At 37.9% G+C, this 16,610-nt stretch overlaps 2 protein-coding genes across 3 annotated transcripts in view; one reads left to right on the top strand and one right to left on the bottom strand.

Moving 5' to 3' along the window:
* Positions 1 to 11,958: 11,958 nt before the first annotated feature.
* Positions 11,959 to 15,644, bottom strand: arl9 (ADP-ribosylation factor-like 9). Its single transcript, XM_079438641.1, has 4 exons — positions 15,104 to 15,644; positions 13,967 to 14,135; positions 13,046 to 13,221; positions 11,959 to 12,622 (listed from the first exon to the last, which is right to left on the bottom strand). The coding sequence occupies exons 1-4, from the start codon at positions 15,296 to 15,298 to the stop codon at positions 12,446 to 12,448; spliced, it is 717 nt and encodes a 238-aa protein (XP_079294767.1). The 5' UTR covers positions 15,299 to 15,644; the 3' UTR covers positions 11,959 to 12,445.
* The window catches only part of LOC306883406 (adenosine deaminase domain-containing protein 1-like), a 42,674-nt gene continuing 41,260 nt past the window's right edge, over positions 15,197 to 16,610 (top strand). The window contains exons 1-2 of one of the 2 annotated variants that reach the window (XM_079438638.1): positions 15,197 to 15,431; positions 15,529 to 15,594. The gene's annotated coding sequence lies outside the window, so the exon portion shown is untranslated. Of the gene's footprint in view, positions 15,445 to 15,528; positions 15,595 to 16,610 lie in introns of both variants that reach the window. The other variant, XM_079438639.1, reaches the window with a different exon arrangement.

Here is a 16,610-nt window from a genome sequence, read left to right as displayed (position 1 = left end):
AATATCGTGGATATTTAGTTTTATTATTTTAAACATGACTATATGTTGGAATACCTCCCCCATTTGATCACTGATGTTATTAACACATTAATCTTTCACCACTGGCCCTAAATCTGCCTGATGGGGTTCTGACTCGGTTCTGTTTGAGGAGTTAAAACAGTGAGAGGAACTAGATCCGTTTACTGAATCTGAATGGCTGATGGAGAGCCATGGCATTGTGTGTTACCACGACAACTCGACAGACTCAAGTGGAATCTGTCACCCATGGGTCAGACACAGAGTTAAGAGGAGGATCATGGCAATAGGAAAATACTTCAAGAGAACAGCAGGAAGAGATGGAAAGAGAAGGAAAACTGGACTGATCCGGGGTCCAACTGGCTCCTGTAGTGACATGAGCAACTGTACAGGGTCCAAACACATGCAAAAATGTGACCGTTTTTAAGTTACTGACAACTCCTTTTTTTTTTTAATTATTCAATTTAAGAATCACAACAAGGCATAATCCTTGGTGAATTAAAATATGTAAATACTAAGTTTGGTCCCACTTTATATTAGGTGGCCTTAACTACTACTTACTTACATTTAAATTTATAATTTGATACAATGTACTTATTGTGCACATACATGTATTTACATTTGTAAACATGAGCGCGAGTGGAAACGCGATGGCGATGATCGGGATGCGTTTAGAGGAGGATCAGATTAAAGTTCTGGAGGAAAATTTCACGAGGGTCAGCAAACACCCCGACGACGCCACGCTGATGCTGATCGCAGCGGAGTGTGGACTCAGCGAAGAGGAGACAGCGGTGAGTTTATCAAGAGATCCTCATCTACAGCGCTATCGGGCGACGCGACGCGACGCAACAAACTAGAACGCTTGGGAAACGCGTCACGTTGATTGGCCGATTGGGTGCGTTGCGGTTTTGCCGCTTCTTTCTGATTGGTCGAATGGGAGCGCTCGCGTTTTTTGTTTGTTTGTTTGTTGCTTGTAACGCACAAAATCTATATATGTTTTTAAATTATTTTATATATTTTATATAATATAATGTTCCCTGAACTTTGTCTAACGACGTTCTGACAAGGTTATCTCAAAGTTATGAACAATAATTTTTAATTTTCAATACTTATATTTTTAAAATTACCTATATGTAGTTACATCTGTAATTAATTTCTGTAATTACATTTATAATTACACTGTTGACCCACCCCTTACACCTTAACCCACCCTTAAACCTACCCATACCTTCAAACCTGTCCCTAACCTTACCCATATCCCACCTCAATAGCAGCAAAAGTGTTTTGCAATACAATATGAACAAAATAAGTACATGTACTTACATCAAAAAGTAAGTACATAGTAGTTAAGGCCACCTAATATAAAGTGTGACCCTAAGTTTTACCTTTTCAAAGTTTTATTTTTTATTTAATTTTTTTTAACAGTAAATACAATGTAACTATTGAAATACTTGGCAATGCACACAGGTAAAAAAAATATAAAAATAAATATGTGTGTGTGTGTGTTCACTCACTGGCCACTTTATTAGGTACACCTTTCTAGTACCGGGTTGGACCCCCTTTTGACTTCAGAACTGCCTTAATTCTTTGTGGCATAGATTCAACAAAGTGTTGTAAACATTCCTCAGAGATCCATTTTGAGATGATAGCATCACGCAGTTGCTGCAGATTTGTCGGCTGCACATCCATGATGCGAATCTCCCGTTCCACCACATCCCAAAGGTGCTCTATTGGATTGAGATCTGGTGACTGTGGAGGCCATTTGAGTAAAGTGAAGTCATTGTCATGTTCAAGAAACCAGTCTGAGATGATTTGAGCTTTGTAACATGGTGCATTATCCTGCTGGAAGTAGCCATCAGAAGATGGGTACACTGTAGTCATAAAGGGATGGACATGGTCTGCAACAATACTCGGGTAAGCTGTGGCGTTTAAACAATGCTCAATTGGTACTAAGGGGCCCAAAGTGTGCCAAGAAAATATCCCCCACACCATTACACCACCACCACCAGCCTGAACCGTTGAGACAAGGCAGGATGGATCCACGCTTTCATGTTCTTTAAGCCAAATTCTGACCCTACCATCTGAATGTCGCAGCAGAAATCGAGACTCATCAGACCAGGTATTGTTTTTCCAATCTTCTATTGATAGCTTTCAGTCACGTGACCAGCTCGAGGACCTGGAGGGCAAAACATCCATAAAACTGCAGGACAAGATTATCAGTTTTTCATCTGTATCTGTTATTTAGATCTCCTCTCAAAAGAATAAAACAAAAGGTATTTCTGAACAAAATGCAAGTTTTGGCCATTTGAAATACGTATTAAGTACCAGTGGAAATATTTCAATCATAAACAGTGCGACAAAACGTTGTAAAAACATTTAAAAGTGCCTTAATATATTTAAAACAGTAATATTAAACGATCAAATTCAGTAATCACCACGTTAATGATGCATAGTTTACACAGGCAAGCAGATGAGGCCTGGAATATGAATGCAATCCGCTTAACGGTTCAGTGTTTTCCTTCTAATGGTTTTCAAAGGGAAACCACTTAACGTGAAACTTTGCACATTGTGTTCATATTCTGGGTTCATCTTCTTGCCTGTACAAAATATATACATAATCAATAAGGTGTTTACTCACCTTTTGCGCTTTACTACATTATTACTTGATGCAATCTGCGTAAAAATAGCTGTCGGTCAGTGGAGCATAGCTTCGTTTTTCCCTCTAGGGGGGCGTTCCTATAAGAGTGTGATGTCACGTGAAAACTATCAAATGTCCAATTTTGGTGAGCCTGTGCGAATTGTAGCCTCCGTTTCCTGTTCTTAGCTGACAGGAGCGGACCCCGGTGTGGTCTTCTGCTGCTGTAGCCCATCTGCTTCAGGGTTCGATGTGTTGTGCGTTCAGAGATCGTATTCTGCATACCTTGGTTGTAACGAGTGGTTATTTGAGTTACTGTTGCCTTTCTATCATCTCCAACCAGTCTGCCCATTCTCCTCTGACCTCTCACATCAGCAAGGCATTTTCTTCCACACAACTGCCGCTCACTGGATATTTTCTCTTTTTTGGACCATTCTCTGTAAATCCTAGAGATGGTTGTGCGTGAAAACCCCAGTAGATCAGCAGTTTTTGTAAAGCTTGTGGTCTTCCCCATTCTGATGCTTGGTTTGAACTTCAGCAAGTCGTCGTCACCACATCTAGATGCCTAAATGCATTGAGTTGCTGCCATGTGATTGGCTGATTAGCAATTTGTGTTACCAAGCAATTGAACAGGTCTCAGGTGTACCTAATAAAGTGGACGGTGAGTGTATGTGTGTATATATGGGTGTATATATATATATCACATATCTCACACACACACACACACACACACACACACACACACACACACACACACACACACACACACACACACACACACACACACACACACACACACACACTATATGTATATATGTGTGTGTGTGTGTGTGTGTGTGTGTGTGTGTGTGTGTGTGTGTGTGTATGTATGTGTATATATGTGGGTGGGTGTCTGTGTATATATGTGTGTATATGTATATACAGTGCCTATAGAAAGTCTTCATACCCCTTAATTTTTTTCACATTTTGTTATGTTACGTTATGTCAAACTGCTTTAAATTACTTTTTTTTTACCACAACCTTGCAAATGTATTAAAAAGGAAACACTGAAAAAATGACATTGCACAAGTCATCATACCCTTTGCTTTGACACTTGAAATTTAGATCAGGAGCATTCCAGTTTCACTGGACCATCTTTGAGATGTTTCTATACTCCGACTGGAGTTAACCTGTGGCAAATTCAGTTGATTGGACATGATTTGGAAAGGCACACACACCTGTCTATATAAAGTTTAACAGCTGAAATGGATGTCAGAGCAAAAACTAAGCCATGAGGTCAAAGGAATGGCCTGCAGAGCTGAGAGACAGGATTGTGTTGAGACAGATCTGGGAAGATTACAGAAAAAAATTCTGCTGTGTTGAAGGTTCACAGGAGCATTTGGCCTCCATAATCCTTAATAGATGAAGTTTGAAACAATTAGGACTCTTCCTAGATCAAACAAAGCAATCGAAGGAGAAGGGTCTTGTTAGAGAGGTGATCAAGACACTGATGGTCACTCTGGTTGAGCTCCATGATCTTATATAGAGATGGGAGAAACTTACAGAAGGACAAACATCACTGCGACACTCCACCGATCTGGGCTTGATGGCAAAGTGACCAAACTCAAGTTTCTCCTCAGTAAAGATGCATGAAACCCTGATTGGAATTTACAAAAATACACCCAAATAACTCTCAGACTATGAAAAAAAAAGATTCTCTGGTCTGATGAACCTCAATTCCTTCATGTCTGAGGGAAACCAAGCACCGCTTATCACCTGCCTAATACCATCCCAACGGTGAAGCATGATGGCAGCAGCATCGTGCAGTGGGTGTGCTTTTCAGCTGCAGGGACTGGGGAAGTGATCAGAGAAGACTGAAAGCTGAATGCAGCTAAATACAGAGATATTCTTAATGAAAACCTGGTTCAGAGCGCTCAGAACCTCAGACTGGGCTGAAAGTTCACCTTCCAACATGACAATCACTCTACGCACACAGCCAAGACAATGCAGGAGTGGCTTAGGGAAGACTCTATGAACGTCCTCGAGTGGCCCAGCCAGAGCTGGGACTTGGAACCAATCAGACATCTTTGGAGAAACCTATGGCTGTCCAACGATGGTCCCCAGCCACCCTGAGATGATCTAAAGAGAAGAATGGCAAAAAAAATGCAGATGTGCAAAGCTTGTTGCATCATACCCAAAAAGACCTGAGGCTGTAATTGTTGCCAAAGTGCTTTTAACTAATTTTTGAGTTAAGGGTATGAAGACTTGTGCAATGTCATTTTCTTTCAGTGCTTCCTTTTTAATACATTTGCAAAGCTGTGATAAATCCGGTTTTTGCTTTGTCATTATGGTGAGGGGGTTGTAGATTTATGTGGAAAAGTAGTAATTTAAAGCAGTTTAACATAATAGTGCAACATAACAAAATGTGAAAGAAATGAAGGGGTATGAAGACTTTCTATATGCACTGTATATGTGTGTGTGTGTATATATATGTGCGTGTGTGTTTGTATGTGTGTATATATATATATATATATATACAGTATATATATATTATAGAAAAGTTTGAATTAATTCACATGATTCTAGTACAGAAGTGTAATCTGTGAATGTGTAGAATGAAAGTCCAGGCAAGAAATCTTACACCAATGTTCAAACCAGATGCTGATAATCATAGATACTCTTGCAGCATTTTCTCACAGAAAGCGGCGGCTAGATAGAAATCCAAAAAAGATACAATCTGGAAACACTATAGGCATAAAACACAGAGTCCTGTTTGAGGAGCCAGGCGGGTTTGGAAGCAGGCTAAGAATAATGTAGTACTTAAATTTCAGTCAAAAGTAGTCCAGAGTCAAAATCTGAGACTATGATTAGAAAACCAGAGAGAAAGCAACGAGAACTCAACCAACCAACAAGCTTGTGATAGGAAAAGGAAGGTGGTGAGAAAGTGACAAAATACAATAACTGCAGATGAGGAATGTGCTGGAAACCACTTTGTGGTCTGTCTTGTTTCCTCAGGGTTGCCATGTTGGTTCTCTGGGTGGGATGTAATCTTTAGAGAGGGCTTTAGGAGTGGATAAAGCTTGGATTCGGGCACTCGCCGTGGTGATTCTTGCTCTTCTAGACACCTGTAAGAAAAGCCAAAGACGGCTGAATCAATCCACAATTGGAAGTCCAGACAAATTTCATGTCGTACTACCAACAAAAACAACAGAATAAGTGACCAACAGTTTTATATTTTATTTTTCTCTAAGGCCCTGTTCACACCTGGTATTTTGTATGTGTTTTGGTTGATTGGATCATAAGTACACAATGGAGGCACACTCCCGTTTACAGCTGGTGTTTTATTCCATCTTTTGACCACTTTCTTGATTTCTATGAGGGGACAGTCTATGGTCGGTGTATGTATGGGCCTTTTCTGATCTTTCGTTCTAATTTTGTGAAATAGATTTCGGGCAATTTACTTATGGACTTATTTTTTCAATGCAATTTTCTTTACTTATTTAATTTACTTATGAACACAAAGGAGACAACAGAAAACGATATGGAGAGCAACCACATTTTAGTTTTAATGTTTAACAGTTAGATAAATAGGCAGAGAGGAGGCGATTTTTGGTAGCTGTTTGAACGCATTCAACCACGTGACCATCTGTCTTAGTATCTGTCTGTACAGGGAGAAGCTCAGACAGTCCAGGAGAAACGTTCAGCTGCCGACGTCCAGCGTATCAGATATACGTCTTTGCAGAGACGAATTGCATCTGACCTCTGATCACTTGTCACCAAAATAGTCGTTAGAAGATATGCTTCAAGCTTGCATCCATATGTGGAAATTGTCTAAGCTCATCTATGTTTTAGAACCAATCAGAATTGATGACTTTGACGCAATAAGCAACCTCTGTTAGGGTATAATTGCTGGTATTTTCTTCAGTACATTTTTCTTCAATTGATTAAATCTCTGACTCCTGGTCTTTGTTCATCATACCTGGTCCTTGGGTTTTAACTGTAAATTCCCCTACAACATTGATAAAATAGTCCATGTGACATCAGTGGTTCAACCGTCATTTTTTGAAGCTACGAGAATACTTTTTGTGCACAAAGAAAACAACAATAACGACTTTATTCAACAACAACTTTTTTGCTTCAGTCATTGACGTGTGTTCATGAGCGTACCATGATGCATGAGTGTGATGCTGCTGATGCAGGAGCCGGCGTTCTGATGTAGAACATCCATCTCTCTTAGTTCGTTGTCTGTATATTCTGATTCAAATAAGGCTGGGCAAAAAATTGCAAGTCATCCTCTCTGTTGAAATCTTCAGACATGTTTACGAAGACGTACAGCATTTTATGTACAGCATGTGTCTTCCTCTGCTTGTAAACAAAGTGCAGTGTGTCCAGGTTTTACATCAGAACGCCGGCTCCTGCATCAGCAGCATCACACTCATGCATCGTGGTACTCTCGTGAACATGCATCGAAGACTGACATGGCAGAGAAGAAATTGTTGAATAAAGTCATTATTTTTGTTTTCTTTGTGCACAAAAAGTATTCTCGTAGCTTCATAAAATTACAGTTGAACCACTGCTGCCACATGGACTATTTTAATGATGTCCTTACTACCTTTCTGGGTCTTGAACGTAATAGTTGCTTTGCTGTCTATGCAGGGTCAGAAAGCGCTCAGATTCCAATAAAAATATCTTAATTTGTGTTCCGAAGATGGACGAAGGTCTTACAGGTTTGGAATGACATGAGGGTGAGTAATGACAGAATTTTCATTTTTGGGTGAACCAGGTGTAAATCACACTTTAGCAGTTGTACTTTTTATGTGTGCTGAAAAAAAAGTGGAAGCGGCGAAAGAGGAAGGCATAAGAGCTTGAGGTAAGCAGTTTTATGATTTAGCGCCATGTCGCATTTTTATTGGTTGGTCAGTAAACATGGATCGTAACAGCAAACACACTGTGCGATGATCATGCTGCATCGTAGGCTATCTTTGGTCGCAAGACTGTGACAATGGTCATCTTTGAACCTCTCTTACTGTACAACGCAGGACCACCAATTAGGAGCCACGATCACAGAAGTCGCAACAGTTGTTTCACGATGCCAATCTTTCGTCTGGGACAAAAATAGTGCAGTGTGTTTTGGGTTTAAAACCTGAATAAAATTAATCAAGGGTTATCTTGGGGTTAAACCCATTCTTATTTTCATATTTGTGCTGTCAATGTCACAGTTTGGACAAATGCAACACACAACCTGTTTACATAAGGGCTCTAGTATTGCGCATTTTCATATTATAAATTGCAATAACCTGAGGTTAAGCACAGTGTGTCTCTTACAGTTCGGATTGGACTCTCTGGTCGTCCAGGGTCATAGAAGTGCCTGTTCTTTCTTAGTTTGAGCAGTGAGAGCTGCTCGAGTCTGGACGTCATCTTGGCTGTTTGAGCTGAATATGAGATGAATGTCTGCACATTCTGCACACAAACACCCAAAGCCAATGTGAATGGGGTTTGGATATATAAACCTTGGCCTCACAATGAATGAAGCACCAGTTCTTGGTTTAAAAGCGACGTTGTTCCTGCAAGTTCAGACCTGTCTGTTGCTGGTGAAGTTGGGGTGGTTGGTTTTGGGGTTGGCCAGCTGGAGGATTCGAGGTGAGATGACCACGTTCCTTACACTGGGACTCACGTGCCAGATGGGACAGTCATGCTCACATAACAATGAGTGAGGAGAACTATAGAAAGAAATTAATACTTTTATTCAGCAAGGATGCATTAAAGTTGATCTAAAATGACAGTAAAGGCATTTAGTGTAGCAAATGAATGCTGTTCTTTTGTACTTTCTATTCATCATAGAATCCTTTAGAAAATGTATTACAATTTCCACAAAAATATGAAGCAGCACAACTGTTTTCAACATTGATAATAATAATAAAAATATTTTTTACTTGAGCAGCAAATCAGCATATTAGAGTGATTTCTGAAGGATCGTGTGACACTGAAGACCGGAGTAATGATGCTGAAAATTCAGCTTTGCATCACAGGAATAAATTACATTTTTAAAATCTATTAAAATAGAAAACAGTTATTTGACATGGTAATGTTATTTGAAACGGTAATAATATTTCGGTAATAATAAACGGTAATAATATTTTTTGATCAAATAAATGCAGTCTTGATGATCATAATAGACTTCTTTCAAAAACATTTTAAATGGTTTCCAGGCAAATCTGAACACCGATTTGAGATTTTTCTAAACATACTAAATACATTAAATATAAAAGGCCTTATACACGCCTTTAGCAACTAGCTGAAATAAACTTTTTTGAAAAATTTGTTTTATATTTATATTATTTTTATTTATTTCAAGTAATGCAAATGTTTTTTTTAGGTTTTAGTTGACGATAACCCTGCTGATAACTCACACACTTGTTTTTTTTTTTCTAATATGGCAAATCTATAACAAGATTGCAAAAATCATCTGCTGCGTTTGCTTTGATATGAAATCAAAGCTTTCTTCTAGCTCACAGCGCACATGTTCTCAAGATGTTATGTAACAAAAATCCATAGGTTACAAAAAAATTGTTCAGCTGAATCCAGAAATGAACATAATGGCCTGCATGCAGATGATTTATTTACCACAAAATACAAACAAAATTATACAACAAAACTGTCTCAATATGTTGAATTGGAGATGCAATTGGGCCCAGATCTGAGATTGTTATTTAAGATGTGGTCAAACACAAGACTGGCCAGAGGTTACACACCAGACAGTGGTCTATTGTCTGACAATATCATCTCTCTCTCTCTTTCTCTCTCACACACACAGCGCGCTACTGAAAAAACAGATGTTGAATTTTGGCTTCCTCCTCAGCAGGCGCTAATTTTAGTTCTGGAAAGATCTCATTAATGTGTCCAGGTTCTCGTTTGACCTCTTACTTCACTTACTGGGCGTTTCTTCCTCGGGTTTTGGGAGTCGCTAGACGGACAACGTTCTCGTACTGCACTGCATGAGAGGACGGGCGGGAGATTTTCATCCTTCTCTCCTCCTCCTTCTCTTCCTCTCCATCCTCTTTCCTGCAGGAATATTGCAGAGGGGACATCTGACATCGGAGAGAAAATCTGCCTTTTCAAACAAGACAATAGGACAAGTGTTACAGGATGCTAGCAAGGAACAATTGAAATTAGGATTTGGAGAGTGTTTATGCTAATCACACCCATATTTCTCAGCATAAGAGCGATTTATATGCTCTCTGGTGGATATACACAACCTGCTCATTCAGAGGACTCAGGCGTCTTTAACCGGACTGCTGGGTGGAAAAGGGGCAGAGAAAGTGAGAATTTTAATGCACTTTTTCCTCGTAATATGAAAGGAATTTGTCGGTAAGAAAGAAATCAGTGTTTCTTGATAAATGCAGCAGAGAACTGCTATAGGAAATTAATAACTTAATTACCTTTGATAGCATATTTGATCAAATTATGATGTATGGTGTAAAATATGACCTGTATGCTTGCATGACCCCAAAGCATCCAAAAAATGAAAAGCAGGAATTGTATATTGCATTCTCATTTCCACTAAAGGTAAAGGGCAAACTAGAAGTCGTCACATGCTTGATTCTGAATGCTGACCTCAACTCATTCATTATTAACCTAAATGTTCCTTCCGTATAAGCTAAACCAGCTAAACCTGAGCTCTTCATATAGTACCATTCAAAAAAACTGGGGCTGGCAAGATTATGTAATGTTTTTGAAATAAGTCTCTTATGTTTATCAAGGTTGCATTTATTTGATAAAAATACAGATGCATAAAAACAGTAATATTGTGAATAGTGCTTTCAAACGATTAATCGCATCCAAAATAAATTTTTGTTTACATAATAAATATACACAGTACACACACACATATTATGTATACACATTCATGTCTATATTCAAGAAAATGCTATGTTTATATATATATATATATATATATATATATATATATATATTATGTGTGTGTATTTACATATACATATAGTGAACACACATTATTTAAACAAAAACTTTTATTGGTGATTTAATGGCTGTATGGTGTGTAACAGGCCTCGAGATTTTGCGCTCTTTTCCATTTTTGTACGTGTTTTTAAAAACACAAACAGGTTCTGTGTGGGACTGTCAGTCGACATGTCTAATTTCTAATAACTGCACACTTAATAGTCATTTGATAGTTCACCCACAAATTAAACTTCTTCATTTACTCACCCTTGTGTTATTCCAAACCTGTATGAGTTTCTTTAACAACTTTTTTTTTTATATATATATTCAGGATGAGTAAATGACGTGACCATGTTTATGCATTTAACAGTGGTGTGGCATGTTTTTAGAAGCTGTGCTGTATCTAAACAATGCTAGACTGAAACGGCATGTTTAGATACCTGTGTTTTTTACTCATTATTCTGAATTTATTTTATTAGCACCTCTTCTCAATTGCTACCTGAGCTGGATCTGGAGGCAGAAGTCTTTCTTAGGCTGGGCCAGAGCCTTTATTCTGGGGCTCGGAACGGCTTGCATTGCGGAGCGGGACAGCGGCCGTATCGATTCCTGGTTTCCCCATGTCAGTATCCTGAATCCCACAACACAAGCACAACAGAGGAGTCCGCTGGATCAAGGGATGAAACAGCTGTTTTATTTTATTTATTGAATTTGATAGTGCTGAAAAACCTAAGCCTATATTTGTACTCGGTTGACACTATAATTTCAGGTTATAATCAAGTTAAAGTAGCTACATAAAGTTGTACCAAGGTGTTGTGGCCCAAACCGTCTTGGACTGCTTTGGTTGAGCTAGAAACCAAATCCTACAAGCAAACATGTTATCAGTTCCCTAAAAATACAAATTATAAAGAAATTGAAGATTTTATATATATATATATTATATTATATATATATATACATACCTATCCAAATGGGATGACTTTAATTCGGGCTCTTTCAGGAATAGAAAACAAACAAAAAATCATATTAACCTATTTTTCAAAAAAATAACATGAGACCATATTTAGGCTTTGTTTTAAATGCAGATTTTACCAGAGTCCATTCTGTCCAGGTGCAGACCCAAAGGAATCCTGGGAAACTAAAAGCTTAATGTCACAATAGAGACCGCCTGTTGCTAAGGAAGCTGTTACTGTGACAACCAAAGTCACATGGTCCTGCTCTGTCATCAGAGGAGCTGAAATCAGCCTGAACTAACAGACCATGACATCATAAACAAAACAGGAAATAAGATTCCAGCAATTCTAAAAATGATGTCATTGATGCTAAAAAGTAACATTACGGGATTTTTGTCACAAAAATGACAAACACATTCAGTCATTTCAATTAATGTTTAATGGTGATCAAAAGTCCCTCACCAATTTGATCAAATCTTCACTTGATTTCTGGCATTATAAATTCATTTAAAGACAGAAATGTCAAGTTACAAAATTAATACACAGACATTTGGATTATAGACTATTCTTACTGGCAAGTCAGCAAGTTACAGTATAAACCAATTAAAGCATCTTATCATCTAGCAAAAACACACTTCTGTATCAGTTTACTCATATTCAAAAATCCCATAATCCACAATTACAACAGCAGCAGCAATAAACAGAAAAACATGATTATCTTTGGCATCTTTTTCAAAATGCTCCGTTTTCATTCTCAGTTTAAGCAACCATGAAGTTTTTAGTGTCACTAGTCTCTCTTCTACTAGAAAAACAGGATGTGTTGTTGTCATTTGGTTTGAAGACTCTTTGTGACCATAAAGCCCTAAATCATTGTGACCAAAGGAAACAATTTTAAGACAGTTGGTGGTCAATCGTCTGACATCATCTCTATGATGAGGTCGCGAGCGTCTTGCACACCGGCGCTGGCCTCAGACTTTCCCTTCTTTACCTGAGTACCAATCACACTGAGCCGGTGTCCGTCACCAACATTACCCAAATCCAGCGCCTCGTAAAGATCCGTGATCCCACGGGCCCTGGGGACATCCTGCGTGAGAGAGAACCATGTTTCCAATAACAGAAAAACATGCACTGTATTGTCTACAATAATATTGTAATTATTGTTTTAACAATGTAGAAGCTGAGTATGTCATTCACTTAGCAAAAACAGGCCTTGATAATTATGTAGCCTATTAGAATGACTCAAATTCAATATATCGTGGCAAAAATGTCTTATTCCACTGGAGGATCCCAGCAAATATAACCAGGAACTAATCCTTGGCCAATTTGATTTCATGTTGACTTTAAGGCCCGTCTGCCACACCAGATGTGTTTGCAAGAACATTTAGTGCGTCAACAGGAAAAGCCGCACTGCCTCATCACCTTAACCTCACATCTGAGCATCCAGATGGTCCTGACACGCACTCTATCAGACGGATCGTGCTGAGAGAGGATTACAGAGCGCTCTCACCTGCTTGTTGGCGAGCAGCACCAGAGGCAAGCAGGGGTCGGCAGACAGGAGCTGGTGCAGGAGACGTTTAGCCAGAGGGAATCGCTCAGGATCAGACAAGTCCACCACGAACACCAGCACACGCGCTTTACACAGATACATCCGCCAGTAATCACGCAGCTTCTCTGTACCTCCAACTGCATGACAGAGGAAGCACGAAAGACACGATTGTAGTATTACACTGTTACAGGATTCACTTCAAGCCAGGGTTGTTTTTGTTAACAAAAAAATGTAATTACTTAAAACAAAAATAAACTTTCACTGAAATAAAATAAAATTTAGGGACCAATTCTCACTATTAATCCGTTGCTTATTAGCATCCCTATTATTAATATATATATTATTAATATATTGGTTTTTCTTAGTGCTTATAAAGCACATATTCCTACCCAATACCTAAACTTAACAACTATTAATAAGCAGCAAATTAGGAATTTACTGAGGCAGAAGTTGTAGTTAATGGTTTGTTAATGGCGAGATTTGGACCTTAAAATAGTGTAACCAAAAATTATTTCAGCTAGTTTCTCAACATTTCTCATTTTCATTTAAGTTGAAGTACCATGGAAGCTGGTTTCCTTTTTTTCCTCAGAATTGTGATGTATATAAACTCAGAATTCAGACACAATTTTAATCTTATATCTCGCGATAGACTTTTTCCTCAGAATTCTGAGTTTACATTTCACAATTGTTTTCCCCTTCAAGGTGATTGTGGCTTTTTATCTCACAACTCAAGACTTTTTTCTCACAGTTTCGAAGTTATATCTTATAATTTGGACTCTTCTGATCAGAATTGCGCATTTATATTTTGCGGTTTACAATTGCAATCATGGAAATGATCGAAAATTGACATCCCTAATGCGAGTGTAAATGAGCTGTATTTACTCTCTAAGAAGTCGATCTGAAGCTCTTCCTTGTTGATGGAGACGGCGTTGAAGCCCTGAGTGGGGGACACGTCTTGTTCCAGGCTGCCCGTGGAAAAACAGTGCAGTAAGCTAGTCTTTCCTGCCCCATCCAGACCCAAAACCAGCACCTGAGTACCTGCTGTCCTGGGCTGCACAACACAGAGAACAAACATGGCATTACTTTACTGAAATCACAGATTGATGAGCGAGTAAAGCTGCCTCACACGTCACACTGACACACAGGAAGAGACGGATTAAACTACAGGAGGTCGACTCCTCACAATAAAACCAAAAGCAGTTCATTTGATCAATGCGCCATGCTCAAAAATGCTGCATGCTAATTTATTTTGAATTAATTTTTAAAATAAACTTCCAGGTGACACTAAAATTATTTGAAAAAAAAAAAAAAATCTTAATTTTGTAATATTAACATTCACTTAACATTATTTATAACTTGAAAGATATATAGCTTATTATTATATATTAATATTATTGTACATTTATTGAAACATGAATAAGTATTGCATGATATTTCTATTATTTTGCATTTATTTTAAGCATGTGTTAAGCATTATAAATTATGTTAATACATTTAAAAGCTATATTAATCAAATTTAATATTGTAATAATATTAGGTGTGGCTATTTCCATGCATCATATTCAAGCATTATGTTTATTATTGCTTATATTTATTTTTTAAGAAAACATGAATTAAAGTTCCATAAAGTTTTAATTTTGTTGCATCAAGCATTATAAATTATGTTAAAAACATTAACATTTCTAAACACTTGAATCAAGTTTGCATAATATTATATGGGACTATTTGCATATACCTAAAGTATCTTTAAGCATTTCATATTCTGATCATGTATTAATGAATATCAAAGAATTGGTGAATATTACTATTCATGAGGATATAGATATGCATGATCCATTAAACACCTGTTAAGCATTAAATATTATAATAATATTTATTAATGACATTTCAAACCACGTCACTGTAAAATAAAATTATTTGAATTTCGGCAGAACTTGTTGCTTTGAAGCCTCGAGTGCAACTAAAACACTGGGATAAAAGAATTTCCATGAGGGTAAAACTGGATCAAAACACACAAACCTCTGATATTATGGGCGTTTTTAGTGCAGTTTCGGTCTTGGTGGCTTTATGCACGTGCTCTTTCCTGCTCCCGTCCTCATTGACTGTTTTCTTGGGTTTTGGGGTTTTACTCATCAGATAGCACACAGCGCACGCGACTCCTCCCGTGAGCGCGAGCGCGGCGCCCACCAACCCGATCTCGCGCGCACCGGGCATTTTCACGCTCAATTCTTGTCTCCAAATCAAGTTAAAACGTAAACAAATGCGATACTTTTTTACATTCACCCGGACATTATGCGCCACACACGGGCCTCGGTGCGGAGCCACAAGTGGATTAGAAACTCTAGAGGTCGGTATTTCCGGTGAGTGGAAAAAAACAGAATTACTTTTGCAGAATTATAAAAGAGCTAAATGCATTTTCTTGTCTTCCCACCAAAACGGAAAAGATGTCACCCGAGCGTTTGCGTTTCCTGGAGATCAACAACAAAAGCGGCGGTCTCGTGAGATGTGAGGTAATCACAACAGATCTCAGTTAAACCCGAGTCTAAACTCAAATAATCTCCTGAGATAAACCAACCTTTTGATTTAAAGGCGCACTCACAGCGCCGCCTGCTGGAGAAACAAATACAATCATCTTCTAGTAGAGACGGAGCACTGTGCAAAATGCTATAAAAGAATACCTAACTTTGAAGTATTTCTGTGTGAAAAAAGACTACAATGACGGTAATACTGACTAAAGTTGGTTTTTTTCAGCCTGAAAAATTACAACTTCCATAACTATACATTGTCCATCATCAATTTGTAAACTGCACACTTGTAAATAACATTATGACACTGAACCACAATACCAGTCAAAAGGGTCAATTTTTTTTAAATTGAGATTTATACGATTTTTTATCATCTGAAAGCTGTATATTTGGCTGAAATATGACTATTTGAAAATCTGGAATCTGAGGGTGCAAAAAAACCTAAATACTGAGAAAATCGCCTTTAAAGTTGTCCAAATTAAGTTCTTAGCAATGCATATTACTAATCAAAAATGAAGTTTTGATATATTTACAGCAGGAAATTTACAAAATATATTCATGCAACATGATCTTTACTTAATATCCAAATGATTTTTGGCATAAAAGAAAAATCAACAATTTTAACCCATACAATGTATTGTTGACTATTGCTACAAATATATACCTGTGCTACTTTTGACTGGTTTTGTGGTCTAGAGTCACATATTTAAACAATTACACTTTTTTTCACACTTCTGCCTGTATTTAGTACATTATTTAATTTTCTGTTATATTCCATTTCTACTGTTATTCCTATGCATGTTGCACCATGTCCGTACTGGAAGCTCCTGCCGTCAACTCAGATTCCTTGTGTGTGTAAACATAATTGGTAATGAAGCTCTTTCTGACATAAAATCCATCAAGATTTGAGCTGTACAATGCTTTTTTTTTTTTTTTACAAAAATTCAGGATTTAAAAATACAGACAAATAAAGCAGGTAGAACTAACTGTGGTTTCTGCAA

This window comes from Barbus barbus (assembly GCF_936440315.1).
Source record: "Barbus barbus genome assembly, chromosome: 17".
Lineage (NCBI taxonomy): Eukaryota > Metazoa > Chordata > Actinopteri > Cypriniformes > Cyprinidae > Barbus > Barbus barbus.
This window is presented reverse-complemented; position numbering and strand designations above follow the sequence as displayed.